At 38.8% G+C, this 20,331-nt stretch overlaps 3 protein-coding genes across 3 annotated transcripts; 2 read left to right on the top strand and 1 right to left on the bottom strand.

The window, feature by feature from the left end:
- Positions 1–188: 188 nt before the first annotated feature.
- Positions 189–7,077, bottom strand: LOC140800331 (potassium transporter 25-like). Its single transcript, XM_073155063.1, has 9 exons — positions 6,602–7,077; positions 5,963–6,488; positions 5,806–5,859; positions 4,427–4,687; positions 4,291–4,343; positions 2,752–2,866; positions 2,395–2,649; positions 1,252–1,658; positions 189–1,170 (listed from the first exon to the last, which is right to left on the bottom strand). Exons 1-9 carry the CDS (start codon positions 6,638–6,640, stop codon positions 538–540), a joined length of 2,343 nt encoding a protein of 780 aa, XP_073011164.1. The 5' UTR covers positions 6,641–7,077; the 3' UTR covers positions 189–537.
- A 3,344-nt stretch (positions 7,078–10,421) lies between these two features.
- LOC140800029 (aldehyde dehydrogenase family 2 member B7, mitochondrial-like) lies at positions 10,422–14,604 on the top strand. The gene is made up of 11 exons (XM_073154656.1): positions 10,422–10,640; positions 11,218–11,355; positions 11,454–11,596; positions 11,678–11,831; positions 11,939–12,168; positions 12,439–12,528; positions 13,198–13,371; positions 13,455–13,592; positions 13,766–13,903; positions 13,987–14,048; positions 14,137–14,604. The coding sequence occupies exons 1-11, from the start codon at positions 10,550–10,552 to the stop codon at positions 14,408–14,410; spliced, it is 1,632 nt and encodes a 543-aa protein (XP_073010757.1). The 5' UTR covers positions 10,422–10,549; the 3' UTR covers positions 14,411–14,604.
- Positions 14,605–15,618: 1,014 nt separating this feature from the next.
- Positions 15,619–17,393, top strand: LOC140799579 (UDP-glycosyltransferase 90A1-like). The gene has a single exon (XM_073153958.1). It carries the CDS (start codon positions 16,062–16,064, stop codon positions 17,217–17,219), a length of 1,158 nt encoding a protein of 385 aa, XP_073010059.1. The 5' UTR covers positions 15,619–16,061; the 3' UTR covers positions 17,220–17,393.
- The last annotated feature ends 2,938 nt before the right edge of the window (positions 17,394–20,331 follow it).

Raw genomic sequence — 20,331 nt, 5'->3', positions numbered from 1 at the left:
ATACCATCAGGATTACTCTTCATGTCTTGAAAGTGTCCATATAGAATCGAATGAAAGTTACAGCACAAGTAATTCAGATTTTCTTTTCAATCCCTATGGTAAATTGAGTCATGACTCATGATCATTTTCATCAATAGGATTCATAACGTACCGTGCGGCACATAGAATAGAACAGTGAAGCAGCAAAATTTGAGTAAAATAACACTCGTTGGATTCTTGTCAAACAATGTTAATATTTTCTGAACATACAATAATACATTAGAAACAACAAAACTGTTACTCTCTTGCTATTAACTCTTCCAACTCTTACCAGCACCGACAAAGTTCTATCAACAAAAGCTAAAAGAGAGTAGAAAGGGAAAGAGAAAAAAAAAAGCTATATACAAAGAATGCATCTTTTCCCAAAAATTTTGCCGCCGTCAGCCCTTCCCATGCTTTTGACAGTCAAAGGTTTTTGTCGATCGACCACAATGATATGGGAAGATGAACTTAACTTTTGTTATACACATGAAGATTTATACAACTACCCTTGAAAGTTCAGACATGGTACACCATCCCCACCTCCAAGGTAGAAGCATGGGGTATTGTAGCAGCATAGGCAGGGCCCCTGCTGTTTCTCCGTAAGAACTCATATCCGTAATTGATTGCTAAACGCTTTATAAAACCAGATCCATTCTTTGCTCTTGTGTATGAATTCCCAAGTATAAAGGACATGCCAGCCTCTCTTGCTTCCATTAGCTCTTGCAACTCGTCCCGTACCCCACTGTCCAACTGAGGGCTCTTGGGCAATAAAAATCTCACTCTTTTTCTCTTGGGTAGTATCACAGGGGACCGCATCGCCAGATCCGATGGTCCAGGTGCTTCCTCAAATTCAACATCCTCTTCACATAGATGGTGCCCTATCCCAACAACTGTCATTTTCTCACAAGACTTCTCCGCGTCTTCTATAAAGTAATTGCGATCAGATCCTCCAGAGCGGATGAACTCCGCAATGCCACTAATTAGGTCCTTCTCAAATGCTGAGTCATCTTTCTGCTCATCGCGATAACCATATCTGACGATAACCCTATAGATTCTATGTTCCTTGGGGCCAATGCGGCCTACGAGGAAACGTTCCTCGGGTTGGACATATGGCACAGGGACTGATTTGACACAAAGGAAGATGAGAACCTAATGACAACAAATTAAATAAATTATAGAATAAAGAAATGAAAACAAATTAAATCTTGAAGAGTGTTTATGCCTGTATACCTGATGGAATGCAGGTAAATTGGTCACAAAGTGGGAGAAGATGGCTGGAATTCCAGAAACAAGCTCTGTATGTATGAGTCCGATGCCTCGTACACGAACAATCCCAAGGGAAGGGCCGAGGTTGAGGAGCCAACTTATTGAAACCTTGTTTTGCACATCGAACTCGTACTTCTTGAGTGTGCCATAATGCCAAATATACATGATGATCATGAACATGAAGGAAAGGGCAATAGGAACCCATGCTCCTTCAAGGAACTTGATGAGAGAGGCTGAAAAGTAGAACGCCTCAATAGTGCCAAAGAGGAGGAGGAAGCACAGAGCAAGGAATATACTTTTGTGCCAGCATAGGACAATCACAAGGGACATCAAGCAGGTGGTAACCAGCATTACAGTTATAACTGCCAACCCTGTTGCAAGAACCAAAATGATGTCATAAGCAACTCCAGCGAATGGAGAAATCTTTGCGAGAAGAAAACAATAATTTAAAGGAGAGGGTTCCCTATCTCTTGCTAACTAGAAAATGAGTTCGTTGAGATAGGATTATCACAAGTTGAGTGTTATACTGTTATTCAAAAGGAAATGAATTTCAAGCTCTATAAGACTCTATAAGCAGTCAATTCAACTTAAAACACCAACCTAAGGATGTGGATGAAGTTGATGAACCTGAAAACTGAAGTTTTTATAGGTTAACTCACTAGCTACTATTTTGAAGAAGGAAAAAGGGAACAAATTGATATTGTGGCATCGTGGGACGACCCCGTGTCATCTGCATGGTACGTGACCACAGGCACACATGTAGGCACACCCCATGTTGAATTAGCATGCTAGTTTCAGCACAGGCTCAGAAGGAGGATGTACCAAAATATTCCACCATATCAATGCCAATATGCCACTGAACAAGTATGTATTGAAATATTGAACAAGTGTGCAGTAGACACATATGGAGTGTGGATACATATGAAGATAAACACAGATATAAGATAGAATTATCATCGAACCCTAGTACTCAGACAGAAGAACAATAGCCATTACTAAATTTAGAGGAAATACAAAACCAAGAAAACAATATACTCCAATTCAAACCAAAAATTAAAAGAGCAATTCCAAATTTAAAAACCATTACACCTAAAAATTAATGATTACCTGATGCATTTCCCAAGCGCTTTGTGTCTCTAAAGCCAACAGTGACAGCCAAGCACAATATCATCAACATCCAGTTGATCTCTGGGATGTATATTTGCCCGTGCATACTGGATGATGTATGCATTATCTTCACCCTGGGGAAGCAACCTAATGCGGAGCATTGCTTGATAATTGAGAAAGTACCAGTAATGACTGCTTGGCTTCCCACCACAGCAGCAAGTATAGCTATTGCCAGAACTGGCCATCTGATTTGTTCTAGAAAGAGAAAATTATATATATCAACAGCGTGGAAAAATAAATATTACATTTCTGTACTCTTCAAAAAAGATTCAAAGATGTTAAGATAACATACAGTACCTGGCACAGAGACATAGAACCCAATATGGTCAATTGTGTGATGCTGTGAGAGATAAGCAGCTTGTCCCATATACGCCAGGATGAGGGATGGATAAACAACAGAAGTAAAAGCAACCTGCAGACAAGTTATGTTTAGTTAAAGATCTAGCTTAATATCCTTAATGACTAATGGAAACGGGACGAGCAGTAATTTTAACCTAATAACACTGATTATTTTAGAAACTAATCGTGAAGTCAAAGCATCCAACACAATATCATAAAAGATTTAATGAAGTGAATGTCCACAATAAAACAAAATGCTGCAGAAAAAGAAAGACGCTTCTGTAATCCTACTGCAAGAGATGGTAACGAAAAAGGCAGCACGTTCAGAAATGATCTATCTCTGACTCCTGTTCCTGACATTCTCTATAATTTGGTTATTAACATCCACAATTCAGGCAATATTCAGAAAAAAATGCTGATGGATGTTTATTATGTATTAATGTTGCAAACAACTTATAATATCTTCCGCTGAGGAAACAGGGGGCTTCCGCTGAGGAAACAGGGGGAAAAAATCTGGAAATATATCCCATCATAGATAACTACAGTGTTACCAAATATAGTTATCTACAAAATACTATCTACATAGAAAATTTTCAAAATACAATATAGGGTTGGAGATGGGGGAGAGAAACATAAACAAGGGTGTGTTTATCATTTAATTATAGTTGCACTGTTAATAGTGTTTTTTGCTCTGTAAAATCAATTCTCAATCTTTAAAGCGCAATATCTAACTCATCTCAAGATGCAGTGTTATTAAAGTAAGTACATTTAAAATGACAGCAAGCAGGTGTAAGATAACACTACCATAAGAGGGAGAGAAACATAAACAAGGGTGTGTTTACCATTTAATTATAGTTGCGCTGTTAATAGTGCTTTTTGCTCTGTAAAATCAATTCTCAATCTTTAAATCGCAATATCTAACTCATCTCAAGATGCAGTGTTATTAAAGTAAGTACATTTAAAATGACAGGAAGCAGGTATAAGATAACACTACCATAAGAGGAGCTGCTTTAATTTAGGAAATTGGAATCCTTGCATCTTATCCTTTTCCATGGGGGAACTAATTTAATGGGAGCTTTCTATGCAAAGAGTTAAAAGTGAACGGTTGTACAGTTGGTAAGTACATCATGAAATTTGTCTAGAATGATTAAATCAACTTTATCATTGAAGCAAACTAATGTTTCCAATCACAACTACATATGCAATGTGGCATTAGCCTCAATGCAATCATTTCACTAAAATACACTTGATCGTGCAGTTAAAACATTTTATCTTTCTTTTCTAACTAATCCTTTTATAGTTGTCAAACTGTAGTTCATATAACAATGATATCAAAAGCTAAGGACACAATCATGTAAAGTATATATTGTGCTTTTTGTCTAGGAATGTACAGTATTAAAATCTGACTCCAATAAGAACTGAGAAGCAAGAGATTTAGCAGTTGAAAAATGCAGCAAAAGATGTAATCCCATGCTAGAAGTTGCCATTGTCTCATACCTTTACTGATAACTGTGAGAAATGTCCCAGGTCTGCATACATAGCCTCAGAGCCTGAAAACCAAAAGGTGTCAATATAATCTTGTGCACGCAAAATATGTATCTGTAAACACAAACAGACAAATAATTTTCAATACCTGTTATGCAAAGTAGGATTCCACCAAGTGACATCCATCCTCCTGTCTGAGTCTTCTTCAAAAATTTGTACATGTAGTATGGGGAGAGGGCTCGATATACATGTGGGTTCCAATGAACAATGTTATAAACACCGATGATGCTGATACATAGAAGCCACGTGACAACGATTGGTGCAAAAAGAAACCCTACCCTGTGAGTACCATAATGTTGCAGGGCAAACAAGCACACCAATATGAAACATGCCACAGGAACCTCCACATCTGCATGCCAATGCATTTGAAATATTAAATAAATGAACAGAATGACCCATTAAATGGAGGAATGCAAACTTGACAATGGAAATTAACTAAATATGAATGTACATGCTCATATTGGCAAGCATAAAGACCATCCATTCGTTTATCACCGACAAAGTAAAATTAAACAAACTACACTCTCATATATTAGTACTTAAATGTAGTCGATGATTTCTGGAGTCAGAAAAAAAAACTACCACAGGATAATCATAGCATTGATGTTATTAACTCAATAATTCATTTACTTAAGTGGATGCATTTTTTGACCTAAGAATTGACGAGAAAGTTCACAATGGGGTTTAGGCAAAACAGTCTGTGGGTTGCATCATGTTTATTCTCTTGCTTATAATCAAATTGAACTCAATCTACTTTTTCAACATGGTCTGTAATTAAACAACACTGTGAATCACATCACATGACCTTGGTTAAAATTGAGAATATTACAATTAGCTAAACATTTGGGTTAACATACAACTACACAAACATGATTGATTAGAAAATGACATTGCCAGGCTTACAATGATTAACTGTTCACAAAAAATCCTCAAAGAACACCAAAGCTTTAAGCAGATAAAATTATTGGCGGCAGAGATTAGTATTCAAATCTAATCAAGGCTCATCCAGATCATCACATCCATATTAACAAATCCAAATAGTCTAAAGTAACAATAATCCTACATAAAAAATCAAGTTAGGGATCAACATAAATATTGAGATTTCTCAACAGAACAAATATTAGCTCCATAATGATCACTATGGTAAACATAAAACATAACTGGAAAACAATCGAACTTGGCATGCTTGGGGATAAACGGATAGTGGGAACTGGGAAGATCAAAATAGTTAAGCAGCATGTCACCACTAATCAGAGTTCTGTATAGAAGTAAAAACAACACACATGAACAACTGTTCTCGTGCCGCCTTCAATAATTGAGTCAACTGACTAAAAACCAAATTGATATAAAATCAAACCTGATGATAATATATCATATACTCTGTCATGAACCATCACCAACTTGGTCAAATTTTCCCCTTACTCCTAATAATCAGAACATCATTCAATAAAAAGAAGTTTCGCTTACATCGGTGCTGTTCCTTCGACATAGAAAGCTCAAGCCCTGAGACTGCTGAGAAAACTGCCAGCAACAAAGAATACCACAGGATTAATAGATGATACATAAATATCATTTACACCACCCAGAATGAGAAATTTAACTACATAAAGAAACATAAAATAACCGGAGATTGCAGGAGTGAGCACGCCATCGCCAATCATCATGCAAGTTCCAAGCAATGCAAAAATCAGCAGCAACCTCTGCAGAACATGGTGTTTCTCAAGCAACTTCTTAATCCTAGACGCAGTCGAGACACTAGCAGAGGCAATTGAGGGTCCCCCGGGGAGATGGTTGCCATTGATGTTGCCGTCCCCCTTCTTGTAGGCCGAGAGCTCCTCATCAATGAGCTGGCCACTGGGAAGGAGGCCAATGCGGACATGGCGGCAGATAAGGGAGTAAAGCGCAAAGGTGCCGCCTTCGCCATTGTCGTCAGCTCGGAGCACTATGAAGACATACTTAAACAGAGGAATTAGGGTCAGGGTCCAGAACACAAAGGAGAGAACTCCATAGATTTCCTCATTGCCCTCAGAGTGCTCGATGTCGTCAGCAAAGGTGCTCTTATAGACATAGAGAGGCGAAGTGCTGAGGTCGCCATAAACCACACCAAGACTTTGGTAGGCTAGCGTCAAGAATTCCCTCCAAGATTCCCTCTGCGACCAACAAAACCCATCAAAAATCCCCCCTTTCGAGCTCAAAACCCCATAAAAATCCACAACCATTTCAATAACGCAACTTTATGGAGAAAGAAAGAAACCCATTTCACCTTGGCCGTACTGGCGGCGCGCCCGCTCTCGAGATCCATCCCCGGAGGAGTTAAAATCCTTCAAAACCCGTTTCTCCTCCTCTTCATGGAAAGAAACCCAAAACGAGAAAACGCCTCTTCCTCTAGTAAATTACAACAGTAGAGCAACAACGAAGCAGGTTTGCCGGAGGTAACGAAGAAGAGGGAGGAGGACTTAGGACACGAGGATACGGAGGAGATAGAAGAATTTGTAGAAGGTGGACAAACCTTGGCTTCTAGTTCTTGGTCTATATAACACCACTTTCTCTTCCCATCAAGAGAGTTAAAATTATTTTGGTCTCACTCGTCGAGAACAGAAGAAGAAACCGTTTATCGGAGCTTATCAAGGGAAGGAGTTTTTAGAGACCTCAAAGATGGGAGAAGATAACAAACGGGAAAACCAAAACCAAAACCAAAACCAAAAAAGGCTCTCTCTCTCTCTCTCTCTCTCTTCTTTTACTCGGTGAGTGATGAAAGGGAGAGATATAGGTCGTGAAGATTATTTATCAGGCAAGTTGATAGGTGGGTGCTCCTTTTAACCGTTTAGTGAGTGGGCTCAAGATTCCCATCGCCATGGTTGTGGATTTGTGGTTATAAATTTATTTTATTTTTGTGGCCTTTTTGAAAGACTGAAATCTTAGGATTGCCCGTCAAAATAAATCAATAAAATTCATACACAAGCATGTAACTAAAAGCCACCTAAAGAAAGTTTTTTTTCAGGAAAAAAAAAATAGATAAAGAATGTCCAATAATTAAAATATCTTTGTTTTAAAAATTGTGGATATATATATATATATATATATATAGTGAATTGACAAACATTGTACTTTGAACAAATGGATATGTAAAGTGATTTGGTCATTTATAAAAGCCAGAGATGAATACAAATTTGAAAAGGATATGCACCAAAAAGAACAGACTTGAAAGGAAAAGGCATGATGAGTACAGTATGCATAGGATTCGGATAGAAATTTCATCGATTGGGCGGGCATCTGCTGCTTAAAGTTTGCACAAAGAATGTGATGTGAATATTGACCATCCAATCTAATGACATATTTCTCTACTTTGTAATCCCATTTTTAGCATCTTATTCGCTTAATCTTATGAGATTTACTTGTTAATATCGACACCTTTGCCTACTACTGTCGACTGTTGTAATCTTCTGCCACGTCTGAGCTATAGCCGTCCATATTAAGTTATCGACCCATCTTTCTGGAAGCTTCTTTGACAAATCTATATATATATATACTAGTGATCTCAATAGAGTATGCCAACTAACTCAATATAATTATTTAGTTTAGATTATGTATACTCGTGTAACGTAATTGTATTAAAGTATTTATCGATTGGTTTCTTTAAAAGAAAAAAGAAAGAAAAAGTCAAACAAAAAAATTTAATAATAATTAATTATATGGTTGCTTAAATATAACTTTGGTTGCTGCGAGGAATCTAAGAATGTTCCCAATTCCCAATTATTTTACAATAGTTGCGATATAATTAAAAGAGAAGGCACAGAGTCGAAGATATTATAATAAAATCGGATTAGGATGTATGACCCGGCAGTGAGGCATACATCACTTTCTATTCATAAAAAGTTGGGAATATTAGCCTCAATAAATGCATGAAAAAGTATGCTAAATTAATAATGGAATATGTATAGTTTTTAATTAAGGTCTAATCCTTAATATTTTATCAAACAATTATATAAAATTAAGGTCTCATTCACACGTAGAATACAATAGAAATATTATCAAGATGAGAGATTTACTTTAAGAATTTTTTTTTTTAATTTGAGATTAATAAGATAGACATTAAGAAAAAAAATAGTATATTATATGAGATATAATTTAATTAATAATATTTGTCTTATAAAACAGGAATATTTAGTATCCTTTAGACAAAAAAAAATATCGAATTACAAACTTCTTAAATAATAGAATATTTTCTATATAATATGATGTCTTTTAGCGAAATTATAGTTTACACCTTATATTTTTACTATTTATAAATCGAGTCATGTAATTAAATATTTTTGAATTTGACATGAAGTAGATTGATAAGATAAATATTAAAAAAAATTTATATATTATATGAGATATAATAAATAATATTTGTCTTATAACATAGGATTATTTAGTATCAGTTAGCCCAAATAAAATGTTAAATGATATATACATATATAAAAAAGAGAGGAATCAGATTAACTTTCTCAAATATACGATATAAATCACAAAATAGATAAAATATAAAGTATAATTTATTAAAATTTTAAAATAATATTTATATTATAAAATAGAAGTAATATAATTTGTAAGGGCTAAGAGGTGATGGATCTGAGACCGATGATATTTAGCACATGTAACACCTCTCGCACTATAAAGTATAATTTAAAATAATTTTGTAATTCCAGTATCATTGCCACGCAGTCAACGTGGATTTGTAGATGGCCCGACACGTGGGGCCGAGTTTTGACCATATGACTATTAGATCGAGCAAACTCTTCCATGTCAATCAATTATTCCTCTAAATTTGAAGACAAAACTAGGTGATGATGGCCTCTAATATTTCAAAGATAAACGAGGGATTAATAATTAAATTTGGTGTTGCAAATATAAGAGCTTGTCTCTATAGATTAGGCTTCAGTAACATCATCTCCTTGGTTGGCCAACAAAAGTAGAATTTGACAAGATTCTGAAGAGATATCCCCTGTCATCTTCTAAAAATTAGGTAATTAGGTCAACTCCAAATGCTTAGCTAACCATGATAGTGAAATTTTTATGATTTAATCATAAGTTTTTTTAATGGAATATGTTTGGTTATTTTAAAAGTTGAATGGAAGGGGAATAAGAAGTGTATGTTTGGAATTTGGAAAGATAAAATTAATTATTAAATAATATGATATTTATATAGTTTGACATTTATTTTGAAGATATTTTTTAACAGTAGTATTTTATTAAAAGTTAATTAGTAAAACTAAATTTAATTAATTAGTAATTTAGTATATAAAAATATACAAACAGAATTAAAAAAAATTATTGTATACTTTTAGAGGATAAGTTTGAAATTTGAAAAAAGAGAGGACGGTAGCCCGGTTACAGATGCTGCAACAAAACGAAAGATTGAGTAACTTAACTTGAGCCCAGCCCAAGGGATCATTAGCGGTGGGCCTAAACTTAACTTGAGCCCAAATTAGGCCCAAATATTTTTAACAGGAATCAGAATTCGATATTTTTTTCTTGAATCAAGTTGAGTAATGGAGCACGTCCTCAGAAAGATCATCTCCACCTCCACTATAGAGAGTAACGATATCCATGCACATTTTCATAATACCACTCACAATTTGGGAAATAGAAGTGCATGCACGTATGGATGGGCTTCCAATCTTTGGACAATTTAAGTTCTCCAGTGAAATGGTGCAACTTCTGGATGGCCGTCCAAACTAGCACACTAGTGACATTGTCCACAGATATGAACCATGATTGGAAACCACTATACAGTATTAATGAGCTCTTTTGCTTAATAATGCCATCTAACTATATTTAAAGGTAGGTTAATGAAACTAAAACTATAACAAAAGTTAATAATATCAACCTTAGGGTATTGGATTGCCTGCAGAATCAATGCAGGAAATTTATGCAGTCCTATACTTGGCAGCCATATATTGAATGCCTGGGAATAAGAAATAGCTAAATGCTTTGGACGCAGGATAATCCTGAAATGGAGATTCGAGGGTGCAGATCGAAAATTAAAAAAAATCCAAAAATTTGTTTGCAAAACTCCCCCTCTGTTTTCTTTTATTTTCGAGGGAGCCCTTTATCACCCTTGCTCTCGAACTCTTTCTAGCATCTATCATAAATACACTCGAAGGTGCAGATAGAATCGCAGAGATCCGAGGAGTACATTTGTTTTGAGCTTTGGGTAGTAAAAGCTATGGCGATGGCTCGAAGAATGGCGTCTTCTCTTCTCTCTCGTTGCCTTTACGCTTCTCCTCGCGCTTCCATTCCTTCTCTTTTGCGAGGAGGTGAGTACTGCTCTATTTTTTAGCTCAGATTTGTTTCATCTCTCCTTTGTTCTTTACTTTTCCTTTTGGTCTTTGAGGTTTCTGCTCGTTTGGTAAATAAAGCTCCCACCTCGGAGTTGTCGTGCAGCTTTTCTTGTTTGCTTTCGTTTTCCTTTTTCTTTGAATAAAGATACGATATTGGTGTAGATCTTTTTCTGGATTTTTAATTCATCGGCAGCAGATTACGATGCTTGAAGAAAGTTTGGAATTTTAATTAGAAATTTAGTTGATTGAGTGATTCTTTTGATGCCTGATCTGGGAACCGGAAAAAATATATAAGATAATCCGATTTGGCTTTCTAGAACAGCAGATATTGGTATTCGGGATGCCAGGGTTATCCGGTGCTTGTTTAGTATATTATATTCCAGATAGAACTAAACTATCACATGGGATGAAATATTTTTGTAGAGTTGGGCATTTTTGACCAAGAATGGGCCTGTGTTTTACATTACGATTCACATTTGATCACTGCTTGCGTAATTGGGAAAAAAATCTTCCATCTTGACATGTATCATAACATCGGCATTCAATTCATCAGATAGAGCATCGGGCTTGTCGTCAGGGATTATTGGAAAATTTAGTACAGCGGCAGCAACGGAAGAACCTATTACACCGCCAGTTCAAGTCAGCTACACACAACTTCTTATTAATGGGCAGTTTGTGGACTCAGTATCAGGTATATTGTTTAGCTTATTGTTGATTTATCGTCGATGTGGGCATAGGCACATAGTGTATGCTAATTCTTAATATGAATGTGCTAAAAAATTTCCACAGGTAGGACATTCCCAACCTCAGATCCTCGCACTGGGGAAGTGATTGCTCATGTTGCCGAAGGAGATGTAGAAGATACCAATCGTGCTGTTGCCGCTGCTCGTAAGGCATTTGATGAAGGACCATGGCCAAAGATGACACCCTATGTAAACTCCTAAGACTTATTTTTACTGAGCACTCTCCCAGCATTTAGAGACTGCTTGTCATCCTGAAAACCTTTCTTCCAGGAAAGATCTCGCATACTTTACCGGTTTGCAGATTTGATCGACAAACACAACGATGAGCTTGCAGCACTTGAGACTTGGGATAGTGGAAAGACTTATGAACAAACTGCCCGCATTGAAGTTCCAAAGTTAGCACGTCTGATGCGCTATTATGCTGGTAAGGCATAATAGTAATAGTGGCCAAGCCTGCACTTTTTTTTTATCTATGTCTTTTGTCTACTAAAATTATATGATGTATAAAACTTGCCTTTTTGAACCCTCCAGGTTGGGCAGATAAGATACATGGACTTGTTGTGCCAGCTGATGGTCCGCATCATGTGCAAGTCTTGCATGAGCCAATAGGTGTTGCAGGGCAAATCATCCCTTGGAACTTTCCACTTATTATATTCGCATGGAAGATCGGCCCTGCACTTGCTTGTGGAAACACCATTGTACTAAAGACTGCTGAACAAACTCCTTTATCTGCTCTTTACGCATCGCAGTTGTTGCATGAGGTAGGCTTAACCACTTAAGGTGATTCTTAGCATAGGTGCTAAGATGCTGCAGTGGCATTCCTTAATGAGATTGTTTCTTCAAGTCTGCCCTGCTGAGCTTGTGTATCTATCTCAACTGTAGGTTTGATTGCTGCAGTTAGGATTATATGCATAATATGCTTCTTATTCTGCAAATTTGGTTTAATACAAATTGTACTAGTTTAAGAGATTAGGAGAATTTCTCTATACTGTTTATTCTACTCAATGATTTGGCTGAAGCTAATATTTTAGGCTGGACTACCTGATGGTGTTTTGAATGTTATCTCTGGTTTTGGCCCTTCTGCTGGTGCTGCTCTTGCTAGTCATATGGATGTGGACAAGGTAATCACAGAATTCATTCCTTCGGTCCTGTACTGTAATTTGCTAGTAAACAAACAGTGGTCAGTCTTCCATGCATATAGACTGTCATTATCGTTCATGCCTCGTGATGCCTATGTCCAAGTTGATCCAGGCTGAGAGTCAATGCCTATTTTCTTGTTTTTCCAGTTGATCAAGTTGTAGTTGCAGTAATTACTAATTAGTTCAATAAATGTGTGATATGAGTAACTCTATATAAAACAATAAGATCCGAGTAACTTTTCTACTTTGGATTGCCAAGGGGCAGTGAGAGAAGGATACACACACTATAAGAAACAACCACCATTTTCATGAGAAGTTGATAATTTAAGTCGGGTTACCTGCAATTACTGGAGTCACGAGCTCTAATGAAATTTATGGGCATTTTTATGTAAAATTTGAAGACAATCTTATATACAAGGATGTGATCACTTGTACCAAAGCAACTTGATTATCTGTTGCCTTACTCTGTTGTTATGGTTTAGGGCTATATGTGAGAGAATTTTATCTTGGCATTTGGATTATCTGTAGAGTACCAAGTATGCCGGTCCTCAGGGTGACAAATTGTAGAGTCTGGTTATTCACCGGGGGAATTCTACTTATTTCTCCCTGATCCTACTTTTCTCCTTACTGACCTTTTATCCTTCTTTGTAGATTGCTTTTACTGGATCAACCAATACTGGCAGGATTATTCTTGAATTGGCTGCAAGAAGCAATCTTAAGAAAGTTACACTAGAGCTTGGAGGCAAGTCTCCTATGATCATAATGGATGATGGCGATATCGACCAAGCCGTAGAACTTGCTCATTCGGCATTGTTCTTTAATCAGGTACTTGTCACGAATTACATTAGAAAAGATTGACATTAATCTTGGAAGAACATAATGATGTAAGATTTGTATTCCTTTTACAGGGACAGTGCTGCTGTGCTGGTTCTCGTACATTTGTCCATGAACGTGTTTATGACGAGTTCGTAGAGAAAGCAAAAGCACGTGCTAGCAGGCGTGTTGTCGGTGACCCTTTCAGAGAAGGAGTAGAGCAAGGTCCACAGGTACATGAGAACTCATTTCTCGTGTTTGATTTTGGAATTCTGTTTCTACAGGTTCTTTGGAATTCCCAAGAATATCGATGAGATATTTTCAAACATCACTGTTTGGGAAAAAGCAATATGTTTGAATGATCTATAGTTGTTGCATGACATTATACACCTGTTGCATTTCCCAGATTGATGATGTGCAGTTCAGCAGGATCTTGCACTACATAAAATCTGGCATTGATAGTGGCGCTACCCTCTTAACAGGAGGAGACAGAGTAGGAAGCAAAGGTTATTACATCCAGCCGACTGTCTTTTCAGATGTTCAGGTATGATTCAGTTATGAAAATAACAGATTTAGGAAGTCAAATTGTGTGCCGTCTTTATTAACTAAGACTAGTTGGTTCTCTAGGATGAAATGGTCATAGCTCAAGAGGAGATATTTGGGCCAGTTCAGTCAATCCTCAAGTTCAAGTGAGTAAATACTCTCCAAATCGCTATAGCTTTGCTATATTTGCTTAATCATTTATTATACATTGTGACATTGAGTCGACAACGACAGAGATCTTAACGAGGTCATACGAAGGGCAAACGCCACCCGCTACGGGTTGGCTGCAGGTGTTTTCACCAAGAACTTAGACACTGCCAACACCTTGACTCGCGCTCTGCAAGTTGGGACTGTATGGATCAACTGCTTTGATGTCTTCGATGCCGCAATTCCCTTCGGTGGCTACAAGATGAGCGGGCAAGGAAGAGTGAGGGGCATCGACAGCCTTAAGAGCTACTTGGAGGTCAAGGCAGTTGTTACTCCCTTACATAATCCAGCATGGCTTTGAATTGTAATCAATGACTGGTGAATCTCTATAGTCGTCGTGTCTATGCTTGTCTACTCGAAATAATTTCTATTGCAGTATGCATGAAGATTCGCTGTATGTAGATCATTTCAACTGTTGTTTTTCTGAAAGAGCTGCTGCTGCATGTAGATTATTGTAACCAATGACCGGAGAAAAGTTGTCACCAGATCTTTTCAGTGTTGGCGGTGTAGGATGCCATCTTGCCATTCGTCACGGCGGAAATTTTTGGTACGGCGGAAGACTAACTTTTTTTTATTAATAAAAGATTATATTAAGAACTAATTTTGGCGAGTAAAGAAGTCACCTCTGTCATCAGATTCAGAGATAACCTACTTTTAACTTTATCCTCCCAATTTCTGACCAGACATGACCAGTTATATATATATTTTATCAAAATAGATTTCTATTCAAACTTATTGTTCGGTCTCTAATTTACTATAGTTCTAGTAAAAAAATGTTTGTTCATCAATTTAGTATTTTTATCTTTAGATATTTTGTTGCATTAACGATTGAAAGACTAAGTTTAATAAAATTTTACACATAAAATATTAATTAGTTTAGTATTTTTATTATAGCTACAGTGGATGGTTACGTCTAATTCTAGTTTACCTCCTCAAGTTTTATTCGTAATAATTTATCTCCCTTTTAATTAAACGAAAATATAACAATTATTTTTTTCGACATATTTAATATATATTGAATTTGAAAATCTAAGTTAGATACAAAGTTATAAAAAATTAAATAAGCAAATTTTATATAACAAATATATTAAATAAATATATATTTTTATTATTAAAAATTTGATTAATATTATTTTAGATGTGTTGAAAACGTATATAATCCTTTACAATTTTATTATTAATAAGTATCTTTAAATTTAATTAATAATATATTCAATGTAATGACAAAAAGTAAAAGATTAAGTTTGGAGTAATAGGGGATAAAGTAAGCTTCGTCCTGACAACACGTGTAAAATATAATTTCATATCAAAGAGAAAGCTACTTTAGTGCAGCAAATGACGTCGGAATTTTTGTATAGATGCTCTTGGATTAAGAATTTAATATAATAGCAATCGGCAGAATTGCAAATAAACCCTACATTTTAAGGATTTTATTATTAACACCCCATCTGATAGACCTTTTTTAAATAGAATTTTAATAAACTCCGGAACAAAGGATGGTTAGTGAAAATATCATTTCGATCTCAACCACAAGACATAAATCACAAAATTACCAAAGTGCACAGTGTTATTGGGTAAAATTTCTAATTAATAGACTAAGTAGGAATATAGTTGGCCACCAGATGAAATTGACCTTGACCAGTGTACCCTTCTAGGAGCTCATCCCTCATAATAAAAAACCACCGAGACCAATTGCTTTACCCAAAACCAAAGAATGTCTCCTCCTTCCTCCACTTCTCCTCTTCCTCATGTAGTAATGTTTCCCTTCATGTCCAAAGGTCACACCATACCCCTTGTTCACCTCGCCCACCTCTTCCACCGCCGCCGTCTCGCCACCGTCACCTTCTTCACCACCCCCCTTAACTCCCCCTTCCTCCGTAGCTCCCTCGCCGGCACCGACTCCACCGTCCTCGACATCCCCTTCCCAGCCAACCCCCCTGACCTCCCCCCAAATGTCGAGAGCACCGACGGCCTCCCTTCCATGTCCTTCATCCTTTCCTTCCACAAAGCAGCCGCCTCCCTCCGCCCCCACTTCGCCGCCGCCCTCCGCAGCCTTCCCCACCCCCTCCCTCCTCATCTACGACGGATTCCACTTCTGGGCCCCATCCGTTGCCGACGAGCTCGGCATCCCAACCCTTGTCTTCTACGGCATCGGCGGCTTCTCTCTCGCCGTCTCGGCCGTCGTAATGCGCGACAAACCCCATTCGGGCGTGACCTCCCCTTACGAATCCTTCCCGGTTCAAGCATTCCCCAATCTCCGGCTCACCAAAGCCGACCTCGAGCCACCCTTCGACGAACCGGACCCGACCGGACCCATGTGGGACATCGTAGTTAAGTGCCACGCAGCCGCGAAGAGTAGCCGCGGCCACGTCGTTAACTCCTTCTACGAGCTCGAGAAGGTCTACTTCGACCGGTTCGGATCGCCTAATTTCTGCGTCGGACCTCTCTGCCTCGCCCGCGACCGCGAGCACTCGATCCGAAACACGAAACCGTCTGACATAACCCAATGGCTCGACTCACGGCTAGCCCTGAGCCGGCCGGTTTTGTACGTCGCATTCGGATCCCAGGTCGCATTGAGCCCGGTTCAGTTGCACGAGCTTGCGGTTGGGTTAGATCTGTCCGGATTTGATTACCTCTGGGTGGTGCGGGTTAAAGATGGATCCGACTCCGAATTCTTGACTCGAGTTGGGGAGAGAGGAAAAGTGGTTCGTGATTGGGTGGACCAGATGGAAGTACTCGGGCATGATGCGATCCAAGGGTTCATGAGTCACTGTGGATGGAACTCGGTGATGGAGAGTATGTGCATGGGTGTGCCCATCCTTGCATGGCCCATGCTGGCCGAGCAAAGATTGAACGCTAAGTTCGTTGTGGAAGAACTAAGGATGGGGATAAGAGTGAGGGCTAGTGATGGGACTAAAGAGGGGTTGGTTAAAGGGGAGGATGTAGAGAAGATGGTGAGGATGTTAATGGCGGGGGAGGAGGGGAAATCGGCGGCGAGGAGGGCGAAGGAGTTGGAGGCGGCGGCGAGGAAGGCTATGGAAGTTGGTGGATCGTCATACGTGACGGTGGAGAGAATGATGGATGAGTTATGTGGGGAGAAAAAAGGATGATATGGATAATGGATGGCCAACTGCATGATGTTATTATTTGAGTTAATGATGAGTATGATATCTATCTACATGCACCAGAATCTCCCAGAAACATTATCGTACTCCTCTGCACCTTCCATGTAATTTCTGAATATCAAATTATCAATGAACCCTTAAGAGTTTTTTTTAATCAAACTAGACCGACTTTTAATTATTTTTTTCATTATAATAATTTACACCACTCAATTTTTAAATAAAATATTTAACTGTTAAGTATTTTAACCGAGTAAAAATAAAATGATAATTTAATCAATGTTTTATCAAGTAAAACTGATTTAGTTAGGATTTTAATTTGAGTTTTTTTTTTATCATTCATGAGCCTAAAGACTAGATATGGGCTGGACGAAGGGTTAATCTTCCGTAGATATAGAGACGCTTAGACCCTATCAAATTTTTAGTTGATATAATTAGCTGTCTAGTCTAGATTTTAAGCTATGTGTATCGTCAAACAATTATTCTAAATCAAATACCACCGAGACCTGCTCCAAGCCGTCGCACTGTCAAATCACCAAACAATTCACAATATTGTTTGGGGTTGAAGTCGAACCCATGAACCTCTTTGGTTATGGGGAAGGTATCTACCAACTCTACTAGAGTTGGTTGGTCGTATTTTCTTTTGCGGCCGAGACATTGTTTTAAGACATCGTGCTACTGAGTTACTCCTCTAAGCCGACCACACCGCCGAATCATCAATTGAGTCAAATAATTGAGCTAAGCCACCACCAACCATAAAATAAATTTAGATACCTACCAACTTTACTAGAGTTGGTTGGTCCCTTTTCTTTTCTTTTTTCAGATAGATAATTGGTCATATTTTCTTTTTTGAATTGAATAGTTGGTCCCCATTTTTTTTTTTTTTTTTTGAGATGGATAGTTGGTCCCATTTTCTTTTTTGAATTGAATAGTTGGTCCCCATTTTTTTTTCTTTTTTGAATTGAAGGAGGCGACGCTATAGTTAGAGGTTACATTCAATTCTTGTGGGGTCCAAGACTATCCCACCTCAGGATTGCCTCAAAATCTACTAGTGGGGGGAACTCTCTATCTGAAGTAACACTACACCCTATGATTTTACCATGTTTACATGCCCAATCCACACCCTCATTTCCTCTCCTATACATATGGCATATTCTGACCGTCGAAAGGCAAAGGTTAGTTCCCTGCACTTAGTAAAAATGCCCTGCAGTTGCCAAGGCGAAGACCTTTCCCCTTTCAAAATTTGGACAACCTTCTCCGCATCCATTTCCAGGACGAGCTTCTCTCCCTTCCCCTTGACAGCCCGTAGGCCCAACAGCACTGCCGTTAGCAATATGATCCGTGGTAGCCATTACTAGCTCTCCTTTTTCCTGATCACATAACCTACCCCTCCCTAGTAGTCGTGCTCCACAAATGCTCGGAGGCAGTGTCCACCCGACGCAGACAGCATCCCTAGTTGGCCCCAAAATACTTATGAAGTAGCATTAGGTTGAACTTGTGAGTTGACATCACCGCCTACATCGCGATTGCTCTCGCATTGCTCATGACGCCATCAAAATTCATTCAATTCTTGGCCTTCCAAATCCCCCATAGTCCCGATGCAAGTGTAGCTTTAATCAAGAAATTTCTCCTTTGGTCATTGTCCCACCTTCTCATGATCCAGTTCCCATCCATTATGGCCTCCAAGTTCTCCGTGATATCGGATCATACCGCACGAGCATCAGGACTATGGGGGATTTGGAAGGCCAGGAATCGAATGAATTTTGATGGCGTCGTGAGCAATGCGGCAGCAATCACGTGACGAGCATCAGAATAGATTGTTGCAAGTCTCTTGGAAGAGGCCGGAAAGACCACACTCCTCTCCGAGCTAAGGTTGATATTAGAAAGATAGGCTTTGTAGGGACTCGCCCCCATAGGACCTTCCAAAGAAACATTTTCACCTTTGGTGAAACTTGCAGCCTCCACAGCTCAAGCCACCTATCCAAAACTTTCATTGCTGCCTTTGTGAGGTAGTTATAAACTGACCGTGTTCTAGCCTCCCCATTCTCCTCGGGGGCCATACCCAACAGTCTTCCAATTCATCATTTGCCATGCATGTAGAGAGAGTGAGGAAGGCTACATCCTTTCCAAAGCTGCTGCCAAGTCTCTCCACGTCCAACCTACCCTCATGTCTGAGTTCTGCTACCTTTGTTTCCATGCTAAAGCTATCCACATCCACCAACCATGGCAATCGGTGTAGTGGCACCTCGTCCAGCCACGACTCCTCTAGCATCGAGATATCCCTTCCATTTCTGACACATCGCTGAAAGCCCTCCCTTAGTTCTTTGGTCGTTTGCACTAAGCTCCTCCAAAACCAAGATGCGGTAGCCACCTTGTTGTCCCGCCATAGCGTGAGCTCTCCGTATTTGTGAAGTATAATGCTCACCTGAGATCGGTCACCTCTTGAGGACACTCAGCACATGCTTCCCGAGAAGCGCCTTCTTAGCCCATCAGAGGCACCTTACCCCGAGGCCCCCCTCGAGCTTCCATTTCGTGATCGCCTCCTAGCTCATAAGATGCATTCCCCTTTTATCCTTTCCTTTCTCCTACAAGAACGATCTAGCCACCTTATCAATGCCATCCAGTATCGCGTTCGGGATCCACGTCAAGACTCAAGGCCATCCTATAATAAGGGATCGTAGTTAGAACCGTCTGCACCAAGGTAGCTCTACTAGCCATCGTGAGTGAGTTCCCTTTCCACCTCGCTAGCCGGCGACTCACCCGGTCCACCAAGTCTTGGTGTCCGAGCATTGAGTTCCGATGGCCAGAAATTGCTCCAATGCATTGCGCTATCGAGCTCCTTTTTTAAACTAACTGCACTACCTAGTCAAGTCATTGAGCTAAGCCAGCATTAACTACCAAATAATTTTAGGTACCTATCAATTCTACTAGAGTTGATTGGTTTGGTTGGTCTTTTTCTTTTCTTTTTTTCTTTTTTTATGAGATGGATAGTTGATCCCTTCTTTTTCTTTCTTTTGAACTGAATAGTTGGTCCTATTTTAATTTGAGATTAACCTGCTTCCTTGTCTTGTTTGGAATATAAGCGGCCGGATAGTCTGCA

Source organism: Typha latifolia, chromosome 13, assembly GCF_019914945.1.
Source record: "Typha latifolia isolate L0001 chromosome 13, TyphaL0001v2, whole genome shotgun sequence".
NCBI lineage: Eukaryota > Viridiplantae > Streptophyta > Magnoliopsida > Poales > Typhaceae > Typha > Typha latifolia.
Note: the sequence above shows the minus strand (reverse complement) of the source record. Positions and strands in the feature narration are given on the sequence as shown.